Here is a 22,490-nt window from a genome sequence, read left to right as displayed (position 1 = left end):
TCCCGCCAGCAAACGCAGTTACGACAAGTTGCGATGATGGTCCCCTTTGAGGCCGACAAGACAACTACTAAATCTACTGGTGATCATGATATGATTGATCTAATTAGTTATTCGTTGCCAGTCAGTAGAAACCATCGATGACGAGACTGTGACAGTTGCAGAAACCTACAAACTTCTCGTTGTTGCTGTTACGGTCACCAAGACCATGTCTCCCCTTCACATGTCCGAACACGGTGTTGTTGGAGTCCATCTTGGCATTGAAATCCCCTATCACCATCACAATGTAGCCTTTAGGAAGCTTCTCCTAAATTGCATTAAATTGCTCATAGAAAACACGCTTTTTCTCTATATTGAAAATCTCCGTTTGGCGTGTAGTACTGAAAGTCCTAGGGGTTTAACGCGAGTACCTGCCATGTAGGCATAATCCCACGGTCCTCTTCGGACACGGATTGATTGGGAGACCACTATCAAAGCCCCGCCATGACTGGCACAGCGGTACTGGTTTATACTGAGTGCAGGCTCAGCATTCATACCAGTGAATGAAAGGTCTATCTAACACCCCTGTCGCAACAAAGAGGTACGGCACCCGAGTTGTACCGCGTAACTCCACGCTTGAGCTCCGCCCGCGATGTAGGCATAACCACAACCACCATGAAACTCCCACAAGAGAGCCAACCGCAAATAACCGGCTCGAGAACACATCCTCCAAGAATTCTCCTGGAGCATGTGCTCTTAGAGGGCCATCCCGGTTCCCATGGTACCAGATAACTTCCGGTGAGGCTTTGTGGCAAGAACCACTTCAGATGAATCCCTTGCAGACTCGGGTCTGATCGCCCTCGTCAAGTACGTGGGGACGGCACTGGTGCGTACTAGTGCACAATTGTCATGCTCTTTAACTTGCTTTCGCCATCAAGGTCCATTCAGAAACCAGCTTCCAAGTCATGAGAGTGTGCTGAGGTAACCATCAAAAGAATTCGACGCCGGATTCGTGTCTGCCATAACTAGGTTTCCCAGAGTACAAAGGCACAGTGCCGCAAGTGGAAGAGAGATACTGTCTTGAGTCCCACCTTTTGACTTCCCTTACACCCCGAATGTCGTGTTTGTATCACCGGAATTCTAGCTCAAGTTGGAGAAATACCATTGTCTTGCGTGCTTGCGTACATTCTAAAAACGAGTCGCATCCTACTCGAAGCGTTTTTCAGCACAACGCTGCAAACTTCATGCTTTCGGGAAAATTTTCCCAGTGGCTCAAAAGAACGAGCGACATCAGCAATCAGGAAAAAAAACATTTTAGTGGTTGCAAGACCGCAAAGATGTCATTTGAAAAAGCAGTATAGATCCCAATTCCTAGATTTTTGGCAAGAAATGTGGTGAATTCTGGCGCAACACGTGTTGGTCAATTCCGCCAACTGGAATCGAATTCAAGGTGCACTGGTTGAATATATGGAGTATGGGGTCGTGCGATTCATTATACCATACGTCTAGCGTCTATGGGTGGAAGTGTTTGCAAACTCACAGAGAAAAAAACAGATTAGTTCGGTCGATTCGTCTCTGAGGATCTGGGGCACTTTTAGGGCCACATGAGCAGCCGCGGAATTAGGAGGAACTACAGGTAGACAGATTGCCATATTGCCCAGTTCCTAACAGAACACAATGGTTGCTTCAAACAGTATTTGCACCGCTTTGGATTGAATGATTCCATAAATTGTTGCCGACATGAGCCTGATGTGTATAATTGGAGGTATGAAATGTAAATTTGCAAAACCAACTACTGAAGAAGGGAAAGAGGAGGATAACTGGAAAACTTGGAAACACGACAGCGTATAAAGAAACCCACCCGAGAAGTGACACCTCAAATTGCGTTGATTCAGCGCTAGAGAGACAAACAAATGATCGCTTTAAGCCGTTCAATGGTAAAAAATCGACCCAATTACCGAAAAGGATCAAATAAGGTAAAATGTCCTCCGCAATAATGCCACATCACACACGACGAAATCGGTATGTGATATACTAGAAACAATTAACTGGTAAATGCTAGCCCATGAAGCTAACTCAGAACACGTACTAGAACAGAACTTTAAAGTTGTAATATATGTTATATGTGCAAAAATGGCCCGATGAGTGGTTTTCTTTCTTTCAAAGATCCACACTTTTACTGGTGCATTATTCATAATTACAAAAAATATGGGAAAAATGTATGGTTGGCGTACACTAGTAACGTATTTGAAAAAGAACCACGTTAAATACCTACACACCAGGTGTATGGTTTGTCAATGCTACCGATGTGAAGGCTTTCATTACTGATATGGTTGCTCTGTGCCCCTTCGTAAGACATATCCTTTCTACGAACCTTTGCGATTAATTTCTGGCAGTCAAGAGAAAAAAATAATTTATCTAATTCTGGGCCAAAAAATCAGTTAATATAAGCAGTTCATGTCTCAAATCCAATTTCAATTCCAAACCAACCAGCATAATTAAGTTTATTGTTAAGACCAACCTAATCTAATTTCAAGTCAATGCGAATATTCGCCATTACTTTTGATAGCAGCAAATTTCATTTATCCATAGTTTGAAATTCCAATTTAAAATCCATTTCGGCTTTATTAGATTACTGCCCATTCTGAATTTATTTAATCCTTTTGTGAAAGGAGCTCCGATTTGTACTAATTTCGATCAATTGATTGAATTAAAGGATAGAGGCGCAGTGAATTTTATTCCAACCAGATCCAACAAGTGCGATAAATAAGCTTTAATGTTTTGATGATTATAAAAGTTATTCTGCGAATTAAAAAACATTGTGCTGGTGAAAAATACCTGTTTAGTCTCCTTGAATCTGAATTTATACGAGGCGAAAATACAAAGTCAGGCGCTTCATCGATTTTCTAACGCCGTAAAAATATAATTAATTTAATTAATTAATTAATTAAACAAAAGACAAACAAATAACATACTATTATTGGTGTCTTCTTCTTCTCACGTTTCTATAATTTTTTTAATATCGTTAATACCGTGAAAATTCTTTAACTTTGATTCGTAAAAAAATTCATTCCAAAGTACAATCCATTTTCATTATTGATCAAAACACTATTTGAAAATGACCAGAACGAGGGTATTTAAAAAAATCATTATCGATTCATTAGTTTCCTGTCTGTCTGCCTTTCACACCCCTTTTCTCAGAAACGGTTACTCCCATTGATATGAATTTGGGTAGAAAAGGTGAAACTGTGAATCCCCTCGCATACAGTAGGTAACATCATTCTATGCTGAGTTTAAGAGGGTCCCCATATATGTATATACATAAAAGGGGTTTGTAAATTGTTTTTCCCCGAATGTAGTTACAGTACTCATCATCATCAACGGCGCAATAACCGATATCCGGTCTACACCTGCCTTAATAAGGAACTCCAGACATCCCGGTTTTGCGCCGAGGTCCACCAATTCGATATCCCTAAAAGCTGTCTGGCGTCCTGGCTTACGCCGTCGCTCCATCTTAGGCAGGGTCTGCCTCGTCTTCTTTTTCTACCATAGATCCATACCCTTATAGACTTTCCGGGTGGGATCATCCTCATCCATACGGATTAAGTGACCCGCCCACCGTAACCTATTGAGCCGGATTTTATCCACAACCGATCGGTCATAGTATCGCTCATAGATTTCGTCCTTATGTAAGTTACGCGATCGTCGATCCTCATGTAATAATAATAATAATAATCGTTGGCGCAACAATCCATATTGGATCAGGGCCTTGAAGTGTGTTAGATCACTTCATTCAAGACCGTAAGGGTGCACTAGGAGGCAATGTGGTCAGCATTGCGCTCGCCCGAGATTTTTACCCTGATTTGACTCAGGTACTCATTCACAGCTGAGTCGACTGGTATCCGACGTCAAATCACGATGCAAATTACACTGCCACCAGTGAGATTTGAACCGCGACCTTCCGTATGACAGCCTAGTGCTCTAACCACTGAGCTATCTGGACACCTCCTCATGTAGGGGGCCAAAAATTCTTCGGAGGATTCTTCTCTCGAACGCGACCAAGAGTTCGCATTTGTTCTTGCTAAGAACCCAAGTTTCCAAGGAATACTTGAGGACTGGCAAGACATAGTCTTGTACAGTAAGAGCTTTGATCCTATGGTGAGACGTTTCGAGCGGAACAGTTTTTGTAAGTTGAAATAGGCTCTGTTGGCTGACAACAACCGTGCGCAGATTTCATCATCGTAGCTGTTATCGGCTGTGATTTTCGACCCTAGAAAGGAGAAATTATTAACGGTCTCAAAGTTGTATTCTCCTATCCTTTTCTTCCTGTTTGATCAGTGCGGTTTGATGTTGTTGGTTGGTTCGTCTACGGTGCTGACGTTTCCACTAAACATTTTATCTTGCCTTCATTGATGTGCAGCCCAAAATCTCGCGCCGCCTGCTCGATCTGGATGAAGGCAGTTTGTACGTCTCGGGTCGTTCTTCCCATGATGCCGATATCGTCAGCATAGGCCAGTAATTGGGTGGACTTAAAGAGAATCGTACCTCTTGCATTAATATCAGTATCACGGATCACTTTCTCGAGGGCCAGGTTAAAAAGGACGCATGATAGGGCATCCCCTTGTCGTAGACCATTGTTGATGTCGAATGGTCTTGAGAATGATCCTGCTGCTTTTATCTAGCCTCGCACATTGGTCAGGGTCAGCCTAGTCAGTCTAATTAGTTTCGTCGGGATACCGAATTTTCTCATGGCCGTGTACATTTCTACCCTGGCTATGCTATCATAGACGGCTTTAAAGTCGATGAATAGATGGTGCAACTGTTGTCCATATTCCAACAGTTTTTCCATCGCTTGCCGAAGAGAGAAAATCTGATCTGTTGCTAATTTGCCTGGAGTGAAGCCCCTTTGATATGGGCCAATGATGTTCTGGGCGTATGGGGCTATCCGGCCTAGCAAGATGGCGGAGAATATTTTATAGATGGTATTCAGCAACGTGATACCTCTATGATTGCTGCACTGTGTGATATCTCCCTTTTTATGTATGAGACAGATAATGCCTCGTTGCCAATCGTCAGGCATTGATTCGCTCTCCCATACCTTGAGCACAAGTTGATGAACCACTTGGTGTAACTGGTCGCCTCCATATTTAACCAATTCGGCTATAATTCCATCGGCTCCTGGCTACTTATGATTTTTTAGCCGATGAATTGCAAGGACTGTTTCTCCTAAACTTGGTGGTGGCAGTATTTGTCCGTCGTCTTCAATTGGCGGGACCTCCAGCTCGCCGTTGTTCTGGTTGTTCAGTAACTCATCAAAGTACTCAACCCATCGCTCCAATATGTCCATTCTGTCGGAAATCAGATTTCCCTCTTTGTCTCGGCAGGATGAGCATCGAGGTGTATAAGGCTTCATCCTGCTGACTTGTTGGTGAAACTTCCGCGCCTAGTGCGGTTGCTCTCTGTACTTTTCTAGTTACAGTACTGTGCAAAAAAATCCGATCAGTAAAAAAATCTGATTTTTGCGAAAAAATATCGAGTTGATAAAAAAAGTAAATATTGGGGCTTCCGTGTATTGATATTTTGCACTAAAAATAGTTGTTGGAGGAAAAAAAAGCTATGTTAGATTTTCCAGGAGGGACTTTTATTCAAAATTAGTCTACTTTACGAAAAATAGGTAAATTTGATAACTGTTTCATATCAATCAAAAAACTCGTCGTATCACAATAATTTTTTTTTTGTTTACTTAATAACTAAACAATAAACTCATAAATGTTTAATTAGTATTTCGTGACACCTCCTTTTGCCTTAATTGCGGCTCTAATTCTCGCTGGCATTGATTCCACGTTCTTAAGAGGATTAAATCAAGCTCATGTTGGCTTTTCGGCTAGCTTTTCTCCATTATTGCCCACAAGTTTTCTATGGGGTTTAAATCCGTGCTGTTTCCGGGCTAAGTCAACGGCTTTACTGAGTTGCGCACCTGCAAAGCAAAAAAACTTTAATAATTGGAAAACCTTCAATATTTCTTATAAAACAGCTGGAGAAAATAAAAAAAAAATATTGCTACTATATATATGAGACCTGTGAAAGGGCGCAGAATCGTCCTGAAAGATGACCCCACTTGAATACTGATATTGCTCTTAAATGCAATTAATGAAAGTCCTTTCACACCATAAAACGAAAAACAGCCCCAGATCATCCTGCTCACCGGCTGGCGTACTGTGTGGTCTGAATACACTCCCTACTGAATCGTTCACCTAATCTCCTCCATACGTGGTGGATCCCATCCGAACCAAATATATTAAATTGGAATTCATCGGAGAATATTACAGTTTGCCACTGTTCCAGAGTCCAGTTTTCGTAGTCCTTTGCCCATAAATAGCGTTTCTTCCGCATTCTTCCAGTTAAAAAGTCTTCTTTGCGGGACGTCGGCCATGAAATCCGCCCTCTCTGAGCTTCTGACGAACCATTGATGCATCAATTTCTGTTCCAATGGCATCCTTGAGCTCCTTTCTAATGTCCGATGAACTTTCCAGCCGATCCGCAAGCAGAATCTCCGTATCAGCCTATCTTTCGCTGATGTAGTCTTTCTCCGCCTTCCAGAACCCTGTTTCCGGGCAGACCACCCAGTGGCCCGGAATTTTTTTTAAAAAGTCAGCTGCAGAGAACTGGCTATGTGTGGTATATTTTTTATGAAATAAGGCAATTATTTCTCCTTGGTCTCATTTTACGTGTTTTTGCCATTTTTTTCAATTAACGGACTTCAAAAACTTGCCACTGCGAGAAACTACAATCTAATGATACAAATACTTTCTTCACATTTGTATTTATACAACAAAAAAAACTGCTTGTCAATTCAAATTGAAATAACGGACTTACGCGAGATTAAGTAGGGCGCACTTAGCTGGACTTTTTTGCCAGTATTGTATGTGAAGTATCAAATGAAAGTATTGATCAGTAGTTTCCTCATTTTTGGATTTTAGTGCAAGAGGGGGAAGACGGAAACGGAAAAGTCATGGTTTTTTCCAATGGCTCATAGTTCATCTTCTTTCACGTATTTCCGTCCAATGTTGCTTTTATGGGGAATAGCAACATTAGTGATATATGCAGAGTGACTCGTCTTGTCAACTAACAGCACGTCAGGCTTGTTATGTGGTCTATGGCGATCAGTTAGAACTTGCCGGTCCAATAAATGCTGGAAGCAGAACTATCGAGTATCGGTAAACCGGACATGTCCGTGCTTGTATGCAAGGTTTTCATAGATAACCTTACATTCAGCATTATGCCTGTTTCGTGTAATGCACCAGCGCCATAACCGTGCAGCCAGAAATGTGATGATCCAACGTCTCTAACGCTGAACCACATATTCTACTCTGGTCTTTCTTCACCCGCCCTTTCATTATGAGTTGTTTATAAGCTCGCGTGGCGACCACACCATCCTCAATGCCATGCATAAATGCCTAGAACTCAGCAAGGAGCTACCCATCACACAACCATTAGTTCGACAGATGCAGATCGACAAATGGCTGCCAGAGGCAATTCACGTGTTTACCCCGCATTAATAATAATTGTTGGCGCAACAATCTTGAAGCATGGTAAAGCACTTCATTCAAAACCATAACGGTACATTAGAAGGCAATGTATGCATTGCAGTCGGTCATGATTACTTCCCTGATTTAATTTAGGTACTCATTTACAGCTGAGTCGGTTAGTACTTAACATCTAGCTATGATATAAACCCTCCTGCTACCAGTTAGATTTGCACCGTGACTGTGTGTCTCCCTAGTGCCATTTTCAGTTGCTTTCTTTGCACAGCAATTCTTAGATTTCGGAAATGTATGTGCTTCGTATCGTCGCATTCCCCCCAATCCCCCCAATCAGTAGCGTAGTCGACTCGTTTCGATCGAATGTGATATTTTTCTTGGTCGTAGGGCTGATCTGGGTAGAGTTTCAGTCGGTCTTTTTTTCATTTGCCATTGACTTGGATGCCCAGACTAATCTTGACAACTGAGTTCTCGTCAGTACGAAGTCCATACGATCAAAGATGCCTCTCTCACAATTTTTCCACGGTGGGTGTAACTCGCATCAATCGTAAATGTCCTAATTACGGATGTGATCATGACCACTTGTCGCCACTTGTCCAACGTAATACGAGTATCTTTATATACATTTCCACGACGCGTCGTTCACTGCATTTGATAACCTGCCAGCACTCGGAACTATAAACGGCGATAAGGCGGACGACACTTGAATTTAAAATGGCCGTTGATTGCCAATTATGGAAAGCCACTTCATCAAGTTGCATGAAGCAATTTCACAGCCTAGTTCACTATTGGCTGATAGGCGCACGCATTGAATAGGCCGTGGGATATTCCGTATGACACTGTGTGTGATAGGAACAAAGGGCAGTGGCGATGATGATGATGAACTCCTACAGAAACAGGACTACCGATTACCTTCTCTAGATCCAGGAACACAATGTAGAGAGGACGATGTTTCTTACGGGTTTTCTACATGAGTAACCGTGCAGCATACGTTGCGTCAATATTTCCGAATCTCTTGATTAATGTCGCAAATACGGTTGCTTTCGAAAATTCGCATTATATGGGACAATAATCGGATCAGACGGTAACGTGAACATTCTGCTGGGCAGCCTTTCTTTTTCGATATTGGGACGGTTGTGCTTTTTTGCTAGTCAGATAGTGTTTCACTTTACTCAATAAGGCGATTGAAGAACTCACTAAGTGTTGGGTTCCAGTTCTTCGCTTTCCACAGCTCAGCTGTGATGTCGTCAGGTCCTATTGCTTCCCCGATTTCATTCGTTTGATTGTTTCTTCAACTGATGCTTTTGGGCTTGTTCTTATCATTGACCAGCTATCCAGAGCAACAAGGGGATCGTCGTGTGCAAAACGATATATGGACAATATTGTCTTGACCAGTCAAGAACTGCGTTAGATGGTGGTAAGTCCACAACTTCTAATGAGAACCATCCAAACATTTCTGCTACATCCTTCTCATCATCGTTTGGACCTTGCCATTACTTCGCTCCTGGTCACCGTACAGCCTTTACATTTCCTTCGTTAAAATGGCAATTGGCATCATTCTAGCAATGATGAATGCTCCTTAATCCGATATTCTCCGTGCTGCAGGTTCTCTCATGTTGAACATTATGCCAGTTGTAATCGCCATCGTTGTTGTAATGTCTTTGTGGTAATGTGGTCTTTATTGAAGGAGCCAGAGCGAAAACCAGGCTGTTCTCTTGCAATCAATCTTTCAAGGTGTTTTTACGTACCAGGGTTATTGTGGCTATTATATTGGCGTCAGCCATAAGCATGTAAATACTGCTTCAAAGATTTCACTCTAGACGATAATCGCCTTCTTCCACTCACTGGTAAAGATCGTAGATTCCCAGAATTTCTGAGTAAGGGGAAGTATCCGCTCTGCACAGCGACAGCAAGACCGCGGAAAGGCCGCAAAGACAGGCGGCTTTACCCCGCTTCAGTGGGTTGGTGGGAACAATATTTTCGCTTCTGTTTGGAGGAGCAGTCCGTATCCGCGTGTTACGTGGGCCTACTCAATGTTAGATTGAGAATCGTGGTGAAAAGCTGCTTCCACCTCTTCATCTGTTCATCATTGGGGATGAGAAGCTTACTGTTAGGACCATCGTACGCGATGCAGTATACGTTCTGGAAATTGTTTTTCTACGCCTCCGAGCAATGCTATTTCTTTTGTCACGGTGTACCCTACTCATTCGCTAAAATCTACAGAAAAATTTGCCAGTGAGCTTTTATAATCCTGATACCACCCGTCCAAAGTGGTCTATTAGACAAGATTACATCCTTTGAGGTTGCCGCAATTTCAAAATAAACAAGATTCGAATCAATAATCAGAGTTGGTACTCTAATTGTTTAACATCATTATCAAAACATTTCTTGCCTAAGAACTACGAAAATCTCAATTCATATCCATTCTTAGCTAACTCTAAACCCAATGTGCTACCAAATCAAGGGAGAAACTTCAATGACATGATTTTGTTATATACTGACATCCATATGTAACCAATGCTTGAAAACAATACAACAATAAATTTTAATTGGTCTTTCTAGGGACGAGTGTAGAAATGTTAAAGGCAATCGACTTAGATACTGGTATAAATGCAGAGATCCGGTAAACATACCAATCAACAAAGTAGTCAATTAGTAATAATACGATATTAATTTCGTTCAATAGATATCGAATACAACAAGGAAGCTTTGATGATTTTCGGATCGACGACACAAGCGGACTTGTATCTGTCTCTCGTAAGCTTGATTATGACCGCCGAAATACATACCAAATTGAAGTGCTCGCAACTGATTTAGGTAAACTTAAAATCCTGAAGAAGCTATTATTTTATAATATACACAATTCGCACTCTTTCAGGAACTCCCAGCTTATCGGGAACAACGACACTTACAGTAAGTGTAACAAATAGTAATGACAAAGATCCATTCTTCACTCCATCAACACAACGTGCCGAAGTCAGAGAGGATGCTGTAATCGGGACAATTATCCACAATTTAGTCGCCATCGATCCAGATGTAGAATCTAATGATGTTCTTCAATATTCTGCAACAGAACCTATTACGGCTGTGGATAAAGATGGAAAGGAGGTTTGATTTATTCATCATAGGTCTCTGGAAAAAATCGTTCTAAATTGTATTAAAAAATTTTATAGATTGAGGATGTTGAGAACTTCAAAGATGTCTTCACTGTAGATAGATCAGGAAAAGTAATTGTCAATCAAAAACTAGATCGAAATTTGTTTGCAGTAAGTACCCCTGATTTGAAGCCACTAAAGTGGATGTGTAATGATCTCCTTCAATTTCCTTGCAGGTAATCAGGATTACGGTGTTAGTTATAGACAGCACAGCCTCTACCACACAACAAGGAAAAGGCCTTTTAATAATATCGATAATAGATGTCAATGAAGTTCCACCGGTAAGTAGTTGATATCATGTAGTATGCGCCACAAAGCCAGTCTCATATTCGAATGCCTGAATGCATGAATCAGGTGTAAATCGGATATTGGATCAATATGACCATCGATCATATAAAAATATATAAGAGGAAGCGAAGAGATTCTCACAAATTGTTAATATTAAGGAATGGTATGCCAACACAATTTCGCTTACAAATTTCAATAACAATGAACTCTTCGTACACATTTGAAAGTAGTTCGGAGAGAATCACAATTCAGGTAGAAATTTCCTTAGAGGAGAATACAAAATGGTAAATTGTTAGCTGGGAGGAAGTTGAAATCCTATTTTCCAATAAAAGTCTCAAGATGTCTAGTGACGCGGGTCCTTCGTAGATAGAAATACGATGTGTCAGATCGTTGCCTGCATTCAACACAACTCTAATTATTCGCTCTGTGACGTATAAAAGCCACCTTACGCAGATAATTTCCATAGATTACATCACCGCAAACTAATATCATCAATATGGTCGAGCTGCTTGAGGAAAGATTTCATTTCAGATTCAAAGGTTTCGCTTGGAACTTCAAATTCTACAGAAATGTTACGTCATTGCGGCACATAACCTTCATATGTCGCTCTGATAGCAACCATTAATTTCTCCGTAATAACCCCTCTGCGTACACGTCTTGTTCACGCTGTCGATAGAAATCGAGCCGATGAAACAGTAATCTAAACTCCGCACACTATTGTACAATGATCCGAAGAGTGAATGGAAACCAGCCTGCTTTTTATCGGTCCAGTTTCCTGGTTGCTCCTTAATGCATTGCAGAATGATCTCGTAGTAGTATCTCCGCGGTAACAGGAAGCATGCAAATATCCCTCCAGTTGTCGTACTCAAGACGGAACCTTGACAACCACGCCCTTCTTCTACTCACTAGGAAAAATCTCAGATTCCCAGGATTTATGAATGAGAGGAACTAGGAACTCCACCGAGACTGCAGGAGCTGCATGGAAAAATCCCGCGGACGAGTATAAATTTCTATCCCTTTTAGTCCCCTACTAACCAACAAAAACAGCACACTTGTTTGGTTTTGTGCAGTGCTGCCAGATTATGTAAGTTTAGAAATTTGACAATGAAGCCCTACGGCCACAGTAATATCATAGACGAAGTACTTCAGGAACTTTGGGCATTCCCAATGGATTACACCAAACGCAAAACGTTTCAAACATTTCTTATGAATGGATTATCCTTCTCTGCACTTCTCTGACGGCCTCCAAAAAAAACATCAATATTAACACAGAAAAACCCTAGCAACGGATTATGTTTATTATTCATTAGGTTTAAGAATTGAAATATATTTGAAACTCCCGTAATATATATGATGGCCAAAATATCCTAAATGAAGCCGGGTCGTCAAAATACGGTTCACTTTTCTCCATCTCTTCCCGCTCTACTCTTCTGCCGGTCACTTTGGGAAAGTGACGTTGCCAGCAATACATTCGTCGCCCATTCTTAAAGTGTAACCTATCCACTGCCAGTTCCGCACTTTAATCAACATATCTACCGTTAACTGGCCCGTACGTCATTGAAAACTTTCTCAGGCGAGAGAACATGGTGGAGAAATGTGTCAACGAAAGCGTGGAGTCTTTGGGTAACAGTCTTTAGTCACTTTCAGTGAGCTGCTCCCATACAAAAACACGACGAGAACATTGGCGCGAAACGAGCTCAACTTGATACTGAATAACATCTGGCTCGATGCCACCATCGACAGAAGGAACGCTACCTAGATAGAGGAATCGATACCTTGGACATTCTACCCATTGATACAAATAGGAAGAATGCGATGGCCAGTCAGCCTGAGAATCTTAGTTTTGCTGGTGTTTATACAGAACACAACTTTGCCGAAATCCGCTTTGAACTTCAATTTTATCTCGATACAGTACGCGTCATTTCGCACCATCATATGTCGTTCTGATAATAGCTCTTTCACTAAAATCAAATGATGTTTTTTATTGCTAAATACGTATTTGGGGCACCAGATGTACCTTTCCTGAGTATATAATCAAGTAAGGTTTTTAAGTATATTTTGTTCTTTAAATATCAAATTTTACCCAAAGCTATTTTCATTGTTAAACAATAATTAAATTAGGTTAACTAAGGACATGAGGGTTTGGGTGATAATGATATTACCTGCTGTCTTATTTGCCATTTCTCCTAGAAGCTTCGATTGTATGTTGCAGGTATTGTGGTTCAATCTGTTGCCCTCTGATTCCCGTAAACTCGCCAAGCTCTCTTGCGCATCTAACTTCCTATTGTTTCCCAATTCCTTAACGACATATACATTGTTTCATGTGATATTGTGCCCTTCATCTATGATGTCCTGTGCTATCATTAGTTTTAGCGTTGCGCTCTTCCTTTTCTTCTTCCTGATCGTTTCCACTTCTCTCTCGTTCTCTGCCCAGTGCACCGAAACCAGTCTTTTGATTTGCCATCTTCGGGGAATCCTAACCTGATTTTGACTTTGTGCGTCCTAGTCGACGGAACCATGTCGACGTTCAACCCTTTCATCGTTGTTTTAAGCTTCGACGAAACCGCGCCTTTTTGCTCATGAAAGTTTCAATAATCGATGGTTAGATGCCGTTCTGCACTATCATATTAATGATGTATTCCTCTTCCTTCATAAATCTTTCACCCCGGAGCAGTACGGAGAAAAATCTGTACCATTGCGTGGACCTCTTTAGTTTGGCTGCATACTATACGATCTAACCGGATTCCTTCATTATTTTTCCACCCGTTTGATTGAATTTTACGTTCAAATTCAAAGTAACCTCTATTTCTAACTCATTTTGCTGGTTCTACTTAAGAATGCAAACACTTTATATAGCATATTCGGAAATAGAATGCATGCTTTCAAATAGCATCGTTTCATCATCATCATCATCAACGGCGCAACAACCGGTATTCGGTCTGCCTTAATAAGGAACTCCAGACATCCCGGTTTTGCGCCGAGGTCCACCAATTCGATATCCCTAAAAGCTGTCTGGCGTCCTGGCCTACGCCATCGCTCAGGCAGGGTCTACCTCGTCTTCTTTTTCTACCATAAATATTGCCCTTATAGACTTTCTGGGCTGGATCATCCTCATCCATACGGATTAAGTGACACGCCCACCATAACCCATTGAGCCGGATTTTATCCACAACCTGACGGTCATGGTATCGCTCATAGATTTCGTCGTTATGTAGGCTACGGAATCGTCCATTCTTAGGTAGGGCACCAAATATTCTTCGGAGGATTCTTCTCTCGAGCGCGGCCAAGAGTTCGCAATTTTTCTTGCTAAGAACCCAAGGCTCCGAGGAATACGCGAAGACTGGCAAGATCATTGTCTTGTACAGTAAGAGCTCGCACATTGGTCAGAGTCAGCCTAGTCAGTCTTATCAATTTCGTCGGGATACCAAATTCTCTCATGACCGTGTACAGTATTACCCTGGCTATGCTATCATAGGCACGTGCAACTGATGTCCATATTCCAACAGTTTTTCCATCGTTTGCCGCACAGAGAAAATCTGATGAGTTGCTGATTTGCCTGGAGTGAAGACTCTTTGGTATGGGCTAATGATGTTCTGGGCGTATGGGGCTATCCGGCCTAGCAAGATAGCGGAGAATATCTTATAGATGGTACTCAGCAACGTGATACCTCTATAATTGCTGCACTGTGTGATATCTCCCTTTTTATGTATGAGACAGATAATTCCTCTTTGCCAGTCGTCAGGCATTGATTCGCTGTCCCATACCTTGAGTAGAAGTTGATGAATATAATTGGTCGCCTCCATATTTAAACAATTCGGCTGTAATTTTATCGGCTCCTGGCGACTTATGATTTTTAAGCCGATAAATTGCACGGACTGTTTCTTCTATTCTTCAGCTGGCGGGACCTCCAACTCGTCGATGTTCTGGTTGTTCAGTAGTTCATCAAAGTTCTTAACCCATCGTTCCAATATGCCCATTCTGTCGGAAATCAGATTTCCCTCTTTGTCTCGGCAGGATGACCATCGGCTTCATCCTGCTACTTGTTGGTAAAACTTGCGCACCTGATGCGGTTGCTCCCTGTACTTTTCGAGTTGCTGTTGGTTCTCGCAAACTTCCTTTTTTCGTCTGTGAAGTTGCTTCTCCGCTCGCCGAAGTTCGTGATAAGTCTCTGCATGCCCGCGTCCTTTGAGAATGCAACATTACTCGGTATGTAGCATTCTTCCGTTCCGTTGCTAGCTTACATTCATCGTCAAACCAGCCGTTCCAACTCTTTTTGCGGCTGGGGCCAAGAATGTTTGCTGCCGTTTTTGTGATAACGTTCTTCAGGTGATTGTGAAGATCATTTGTTGATGCTTCATCTCCAGGATCTATGTTGACTGCGGTCATTGCGGCATCCATTTCCCTCTTATAGGTGTTGCGGAGGGTGGTGTTATGGATGGCTTCAGTGGTAACTCTCACCTGATTGTCAGGAGGGATTCTGGGTGGTATTGTTATTCGAGATCGGAACACCATGCCAACGAGATAGTGATCTGAGTCTATATTGGCCCCCCTATATGTTCTGACATTCATCAAGTCTGAGAGGTGGCGGCGTTTGATCAACACGTGGTCAATTTGGTTGAAAGTGGTCCCGTCTGGAGAGGCCGACGTTTGCTTGTGGACCGCTTTCCGCGCAAACCAGGTACTTTCAACAACCGTTTCGTGTGACACTTCTAATTGAATAATCCGCAGTCCGTTATCGTTTGTATTTTGATGTAAGCTATGGGAGCCAACGTATCGCCTGAATACGGGCTCCGTCCCTCCTTGGCTGTTAAAATCCCCAAATATGATTTTGATATCATATCTGGGATAGGCTTCGAGGGTTCGTTCTACTGCCTCGTAGAAGGTATCCTTCTCCGACTCTGCAATCTCCTGTGCAGGGGCGTGAACATTAATGAGGCTTATATTTCTAAGTTTGCCTCACAAGCGCAGAGTGCATAGCCGTTCGCTTCTCTTTTCAAAGCCAATAATTCATTTTTTGGCTGACTAAGAAACCTACTCCAAGCACATGATTTACTGGATGAGGTAGGACTACTATAATATATGGTGTAGTGACTCTTCTCAAGGAAACCGGTCCCTGTCCAACGCATCTCCTGTAACGCTGTTACATCAGCCCTATATTGGGAGATGGTATCGGTTAGCTACTTGGCAGCTCCATTTCTGTACAGTGAGCGCACGTTCCATGAGAAAATGCGCAAATCGTTATTGCTTTGTCGTTGCCGAAAACCCAACCTGGAGGACCAGTTGGAACAATTTGTCCCGTTTTTAGGGGCGGAATACTCGCCTTCTTCCTTCTCCGTCTGCAGCTTTTCGTTAAGAAAGAGCTCCCAGCGGTCACCACGTGGGGGTGGAGATAAGGTTTGGTAGTAGAGCTGTTGGGGTTGGTTCAGCAGGCGTTTCCCAGTTTTTATGCTTCATCGGGGGTACCAATCCACGTTTCGCCCTGGGACCTATATTACCCTTTAACCACCATCGTTTGGACCAACGAATATTGTAAAATATGGTAATTTCGCATCAACATTAAAGTGAAAAGGCAAGTGTGTCTTCAGATTGGCTCACTTCTTCCAGTGCCGGAAAAAAATCTACATGTTTTGCAAATATGAACAGGCAGAACAAGATCTTCCGGGTTCAGCTAATAGGGTATAAAAGTTAAGTCGACAATTCTACCATCCTTGGAATTTGAAGGATACTTTATTTACTTTACTGTTACTTTACTTATTTTGAATACCTTAATAGAGTTCTATTTTTAATAATTCACAAGTTTTCTTCCTACCTTAATCTGAATACCCGGATAGCGACTATCTAAGTAAATTTGCAACTATTATCTATGGTGAATATCCGGTCGGGAAGATTTTCAGTTATCCTTTTTGTTCTTCATCAGAATCCACTCTCCAGCTTATACGGAAGGTCTTAGATTTAAGATCAGAGGTAGGCGTTACAGTAGATAATTCACTAACTGATAGATTCTCAATTGATCCGTCACTGTAGCTTCTAGTTACCAATTTATTATCCTGGAACCAAAGGTGTTATATTATGGAATACATGGAAATCATAGACTAAGCAACTAATTGGAAAATTCTTAGAAAAAAACAAACATAAAAGAGAGACTAAAAAAAAACAAAACCATCACCATCAGAGGAAACTCCAATTTTCGGGGAGTCAATCTTTTCATTCGTCTATTCCTTACGATGTCCTCATTATCGATGAAATCCACCTCGGCTGTTTGATATGTGATCATATTGTAGAACTTCGTAACAATGAATCTGCAAATAACAATAACGTATCTATCGAATCATACACTTAGAGGAAAGGAGCACATACGCATAGTAGCAAGATGTCAATAGAATCACAGTAAATTTACTAATGAAGAGTATGCATGGTAAAATCGGGATTATTTCACCATAGCAGAAAAATATGCCAATGAATAGCTCAACAGTGTGAAGGATAATGTTGCGGAAGATACAGACTACAATCAAAGGCAATAGTAAGTCTGCCATATCTGAATAAAAGATGGGATACCTAGAAAAAATGAGAACTGCGAATAGCCTCAAAAAACTGCAATGTTCATGCTTACAAAGACATAATTTGGCATCCAAGCATTATGTAGCTGGTTGTACATTTGATAACAATGATAAGGGATATGAACAGTTTCGTTATAACATCCACCACACTGTTCTTCTCCTTAATTGTGAGGGCGTCGATCTAAAAACAGTACAAATTTCGACTTGAAAGCATATGCGGAAATACATAGATTCAAAAATGCTTACCAGCTGCAAATCGGAATAAATATTAAATACGCAAGGATCGGTGAGCAAACTGACCATTAGATAAAGGTTGATGATGAGTACTTCCAGAGCAGGATCCACGCCTAAATAACTACTAATGCTGAGTTCCATGTCTTTCTGTCCGAATTTAGGGTTTATGACATTTGTTTCTAACGACAAGTCATTTTGATATTGGTATGTAGTTGGAATAAATTAGAATGCTGGGTCAGGAAATGTTATTGTCATACTACTGTTATAACAGATACTTGCATTTATTTTGACAAACTATTTTTGAGATACCTTTTTTACAAAAATACGGAAATATATTTTTTTACCAGCCCTTTAAACCCGCAGAAAATGTCTCTTATCCCTTTAATTACATAAGCAGATCCCCACCTCCGTTCTAGTCGACTTTCTTGCTACTCCCATACCTGAGCTCGCTGCCTCTTAGGTTGCATCAAACTGAGCAGTTGGATACTCATTCTCCTATGATATCCAAGAATCATTAGTTAGTTTTCAAACACAGTTCTCCTTTTTTAATAATATCGAACTATTCAAAAAAGATACCCTGATTTACTATTCGCACGTAATTGACGCCAATCTTCTGAGTTGAGATACCTAACTAGCAGAAAAGAATCTATTAATTCCTTTACAAGAAAAATTCGTTGTTTCGTCCAAAATCCGAAAGTGCAACTACCTCAAAACCTCAAAACCAGCATCAAGTTGAGGCTGCTTCACCTCCATGTACTCCTGTAGTATTATATACACATAGAAATACCGCTGCTGTTACTCAAAGGCTCGAAACTTTCATAGATTCATTTCTGCGTTGTCATCCGAGTATTCCGTCCAGAAACAATAACGAATGAAGAGCTTCAGCAGCGTACAGGCAAGTTACCCGTAAACGTGTCCACACATTAAAAAAGGCGACAACTCCATTGCGGGCTATGTGATGGAATCCACTAAAACAAAAATCACCCTAGAACAAAGTAGCGTACAATGGTTAAGAGGGAGTGCAAGCTTCTCGGAAAATCGTCGGGGGAGTTGAAGCACATTAGCAGGAATCGACAACCATGGCGCGTGGGTGTAGTACGACCACACATTTAAAACATCCTGAAACTAGCATCACTCTACCAGATAACACTGTTTCATGGGACTGGTTTCAGTAGTGTAGAACATCTGGAGGGAATTTGAAAAAGTCTCTAATCGTTGCAGAGAGTCCCTTTTAATATAATTGATTGAGTGGTTGGAGGGAAAGATACTTGTAGTCAAAGTCCGAATTTTGTTTCGCATATTCGGTGATATTCAAAATCACCTTAACATTGTCTAATAATATTTTTACCTTCAAGTGTCACATTTTGTTCGATGAAATCAAATACCAAATTTCGGAACGCACGAAAACTCTAACGCCGGTGCCAAAGCTAGTAAGTTCATGAATCATGCATTCCTAGTACAAAATTTAAGAAGTCACGTTCAGATTTTCAAAGATAAGAGATATTTGCGACTCTAGCACAAGAAGATTAATACAATTTTATAATAATCTGTAATACAATGTATTGTGTTACTAAATAGAATTCTAAGTCTCCAAACTAAACTTTTTGATAAATTTTCAAAAAACATAATGAAATATCAGATTAGTCGCTCAAAAATTACGACAAGACTTGCTTGTTTTTTAGCGGAATGTTTTTTTGGCATGTATGTATCTAAGGTGGGAAAGAAATCCAGCCTCTAAACATTTACATCGCAGTGGCCCCTTATACTCGACTCCATCTAACGGAATATCCCAAATTTGTTAACGTTCCGCAGGATTTCGTCAGCACCAATACTCTGAAAGGGAGGCACCCAACAGGCACTCATATTGGCAATACTCCGTAAATTTCATTTCCATGTTGCTCATCTTGTAATACCATTATCCTTAACATATATGGAGTTAATGAATTTTAGTCAGTTAGAATGTCCACAATACCTTGATTGAACTCTCTTTTACTAGGTGAATGAAACTTTCGTTTCTCTCTAAGTCAAGGTGACCAGCAGCCCAAAGAGGAGTTAAACCTTATTGGATTTAGATATAGAATTCAAACGACTTCTACATTCCTAAAGGATTTTTAAAGTGGTTATGGAATGGCTCAATGCTCTCAAAATTGCTTAGCTATCACTGCGACCCGCCTGCCCTCCAATCGCTCCTCAACCACAACGTTTTTATTTGAGAGGTAGTCCTCACTTGTTGTAATGAACCTTGTTGTGATTTTGAGTCACCGGTGTAGAAGTATACCCTGCCAAGCATTCTTTTCGTCTGTCCTCATTTTCTTCGCACTTCCGGCTTACTTCTACTTACTTCTTCTCTTACTTCTACCCAACTGATATCGAGATCTGAGATTCAGGAAACATTACCATATTCAATTCCTCAAATAACACTTCCAATGATCTGTGCCCCCAACGGTGCGTTGCATGTTTCTACAGACTATTCCAAGATCTGATCAACAACTAGCACACCCACGTCATCTGCATAAGCTTGATGTATTTGCAAATTTAGCACATAGTTCACATAGTAGTGACTCCACAGAAGTAGTGATACCGCACACCCTTGGCGCACAGTCAAATGCCCCTTCAATATCCAAAAGCACCCCATAGTGTACACTCTATTGCCAAAAAGTCGATTGAACTTTGCCTAATCCGGTTTCCTTGGGGTGCCTCTTTGCATTAGTCTGTTCGTCTTTAATAGTCAAACTTGATATTAAGTGACGCTGGTTTGACAATGAGACTTCGTCTAGCACTCGTCAGTCTCTAATCTAGGCTTAGATCTTTAAAGTATGAATTGCTAGGTCAATTTCTTCCCTTTTCCTTGGTTCGATAAATGTACTCTCGAAGTCATGAGATCAGCTTCTCTCCTCTAGGACTACATTTGCTACTTCCCTGACAAAACTATTGTTTCTTAGCCGCCTCCATCAAAGCAATAGACTCCAAATCGTCGATCTCTGTGTTCTCATTATCAAGTAGAATTTTTGAATCTAATTTTTATGCAATATTCATTTTGGTTGAATAATTATTCTTACAAGAAAACCCCCATTTTTCCATTATTGAATATGTCAAAATGGAGTGCATATAAGGAACGGTCTCCAGCTGCTGTATCACTGGTATTCGCCCACAATTTTAAACCCTCGTCTTACCTCAGAATCATCAAATTAACGTCTGGATGTTACAGGCGATACGCTGACATAAGGATACCAATGATAACGGACTTCGAATTATTCAATTAGCAGTGTCAAACGAAATGGGCACTCTCTCCAATTTTCGATTCTATATTATTGTACTCTGGAAAACTAGTGCAGCATCCGCAATGTAACCTGTCATGACCTTCAACTTCGTTTCTACCAGGAGATTCCGATCACGAATGAGAAACAGGTCAATATTATAGTGTTACACATCAACGGAGACAAAAAAAGGAGAATTTCAATGTGAAACTGGATCTAGTTCAGGATAGGCTTCGAAATTATGAGCATCCTGGGTGGTTGCAGTTAAGGTGGATATGCACAACAAGTTCAACATGGGCAACTTTTATAATCCGGCTGTCGTACGACAGTGGAGAAACTATATTTCTCACCGAAAGACAAATGACTTGAATAGTTCGCCAGAGAATATTGCTGAGCACTGGGCCTCCATTCGCACTAGTCACATTGTTGGCTACGTCTCGAAGGTACACAATAAGATTTGGCTAATTGTGGAAACTAAGGTGGGTAGGTGGCCGCTCCGAGGAGCCCAATTAATGCTATAATGCCACAAATTTCTCAGACCATGGCTGCTGTGGCAAGTGCAAGGGGGTAGAGTCAAGCTGGCTCAGATCTTCAGACCTAGCCCGTAGCATTCACGAAAGAAAGCAACTTCCCAACCCTGCAGCTAGAGATCTCTCTGAGGTTCACAAAGAATGGTTTATCTTGTTTCCGTAACTTACCTCTAACTGGAACTGCGTAATCGCAAAGGAAATGCCTTAGGATTTCTCCCTCTTCTCTGCATTTTCGGCAGTGTAAACTGCAGAATGTGTCGAGGTTGGCACCATGGTCTTCTATAGGCCAATATCCCGTGCAGAAAGCTGTAATCTTATATGCATTTGCACGCATGTAGCACAAGAACTCTCGCGATCGGTTTCTGTTATAGGCGGGCCAAATCCTCCGTGCTGCTAAATTCCGCCCTTAACAGTCGCCAGCGAGACACAGAGTATGTCCACCGAAGAACTGCCAAGATTAGAGCCCCACATGGCCTATTCATTCCCATCTATGTTTCTATGACCGGAAGCCCAGCGGAGGGTAACCTTGAGCGTACCGCGTTCCTATACCGCCCCACCAGCCTAGAGGCTTGGCTTGCGTTTACCGTAGTCCGTGGGAAATGCCCAAAGTTCCCGAAGGTGTATCTACGTCCATAGGGCTTCGTTGTCCAACATACAGACTCGGGTAGTCTGACAGCACTATACACTGCAGCGTATTTAATGTAAAGGTGCAGCGGTAGGATCTGTCCGGCAGGATCTGTCCGGCAGGACTGCAGCGGCCCAATAACACCTGCACACGCGGTGTTTTGAATACATTTATTTACTAAATTTTTTGCTCAGCACGGCTGTGTACATCCAGAGAACCATCCTCGGCCAGTGACCCCATTTCCTTGCAAAGGACCTCTTTCAGGCGTAGAAGACCTTACAGACTTTCTTAACCCTCAGTTCTACGTTCAGTCTCTAATTTAGCTTC

General features: G+C 41.5%; 2 protein-coding genes across 3 annotated transcripts in view; one reads left to right on the top strand and one right to left on the bottom strand.

Annotated features, from left to right (window-relative positions):
* The window catches only part of LOC119658982 (cadherin-87A), a 582,773-nt gene that overhangs the window by 546,516 nt on the left and 13,767 nt on the right, over positions 1–22,490 (top strand). The window contains exons 19-23 of the mRNA XM_038066864.1: positions 10,080–10,140; positions 10,204–10,334; positions 10,396–10,625; positions 10,691–10,783; positions 10,849–10,953. Coding sequence (XP_037922792.1) covers positions 10,080–10,140; positions 10,204–10,334; positions 10,396–10,625; positions 10,691–10,783; positions 10,849–10,953 — 620 coding nt within the window. The remainder of the gene's footprint in view (positions 1–10,079; positions 10,141–10,203; positions 10,335–10,395; positions 10,626–10,690; positions 10,784–10,848; positions 10,954–22,490) is intronic.
* Positions 16,691–17,971, bottom strand: LOC119658983. Of its 2 annotated transcripts, XM_038066865.1 has the most exons (5): positions 17,764–17,971; positions 17,571–17,698; positions 17,318–17,515; positions 17,127–17,259; positions 16,691–17,007 (listed from the first exon to the last, which is right to left on the bottom strand). In XM_038066865.1, the coding sequence occupies exons 1-5, from the start codon at positions 17,890–17,892 to the stop codon at positions 16,855–16,857; spliced, it is 741 nt and encodes a 246-aa protein (XP_037922793.1). In that variant the 5' UTR covers positions 17,893–17,971; the 3' UTR covers positions 16,691–16,854. The 2 variants fall into 2 exon arrangements, with proteins under 2 accessions (XP_037922793.1, XP_037922794.1); XM_038066866.1 differs by lacking the exon at positions 17,318–17,515.

This window comes from Hermetia illucens, chromosome 6 (assembly GCF_905115235.1).
Source record: "Hermetia illucens chromosome 6, iHerIll2.2.curated.20191125, whole genome shotgun sequence".
In the NCBI taxonomy this organism is placed as follows: Eukaryota; Metazoa; Arthropoda; class Insecta; order Diptera; family Stratiomyidae; genus Hermetia; species Hermetia illucens.
Note: the sequence above shows the minus strand (reverse complement) of the source record. Positions and strands in the feature narration are given on the sequence as shown.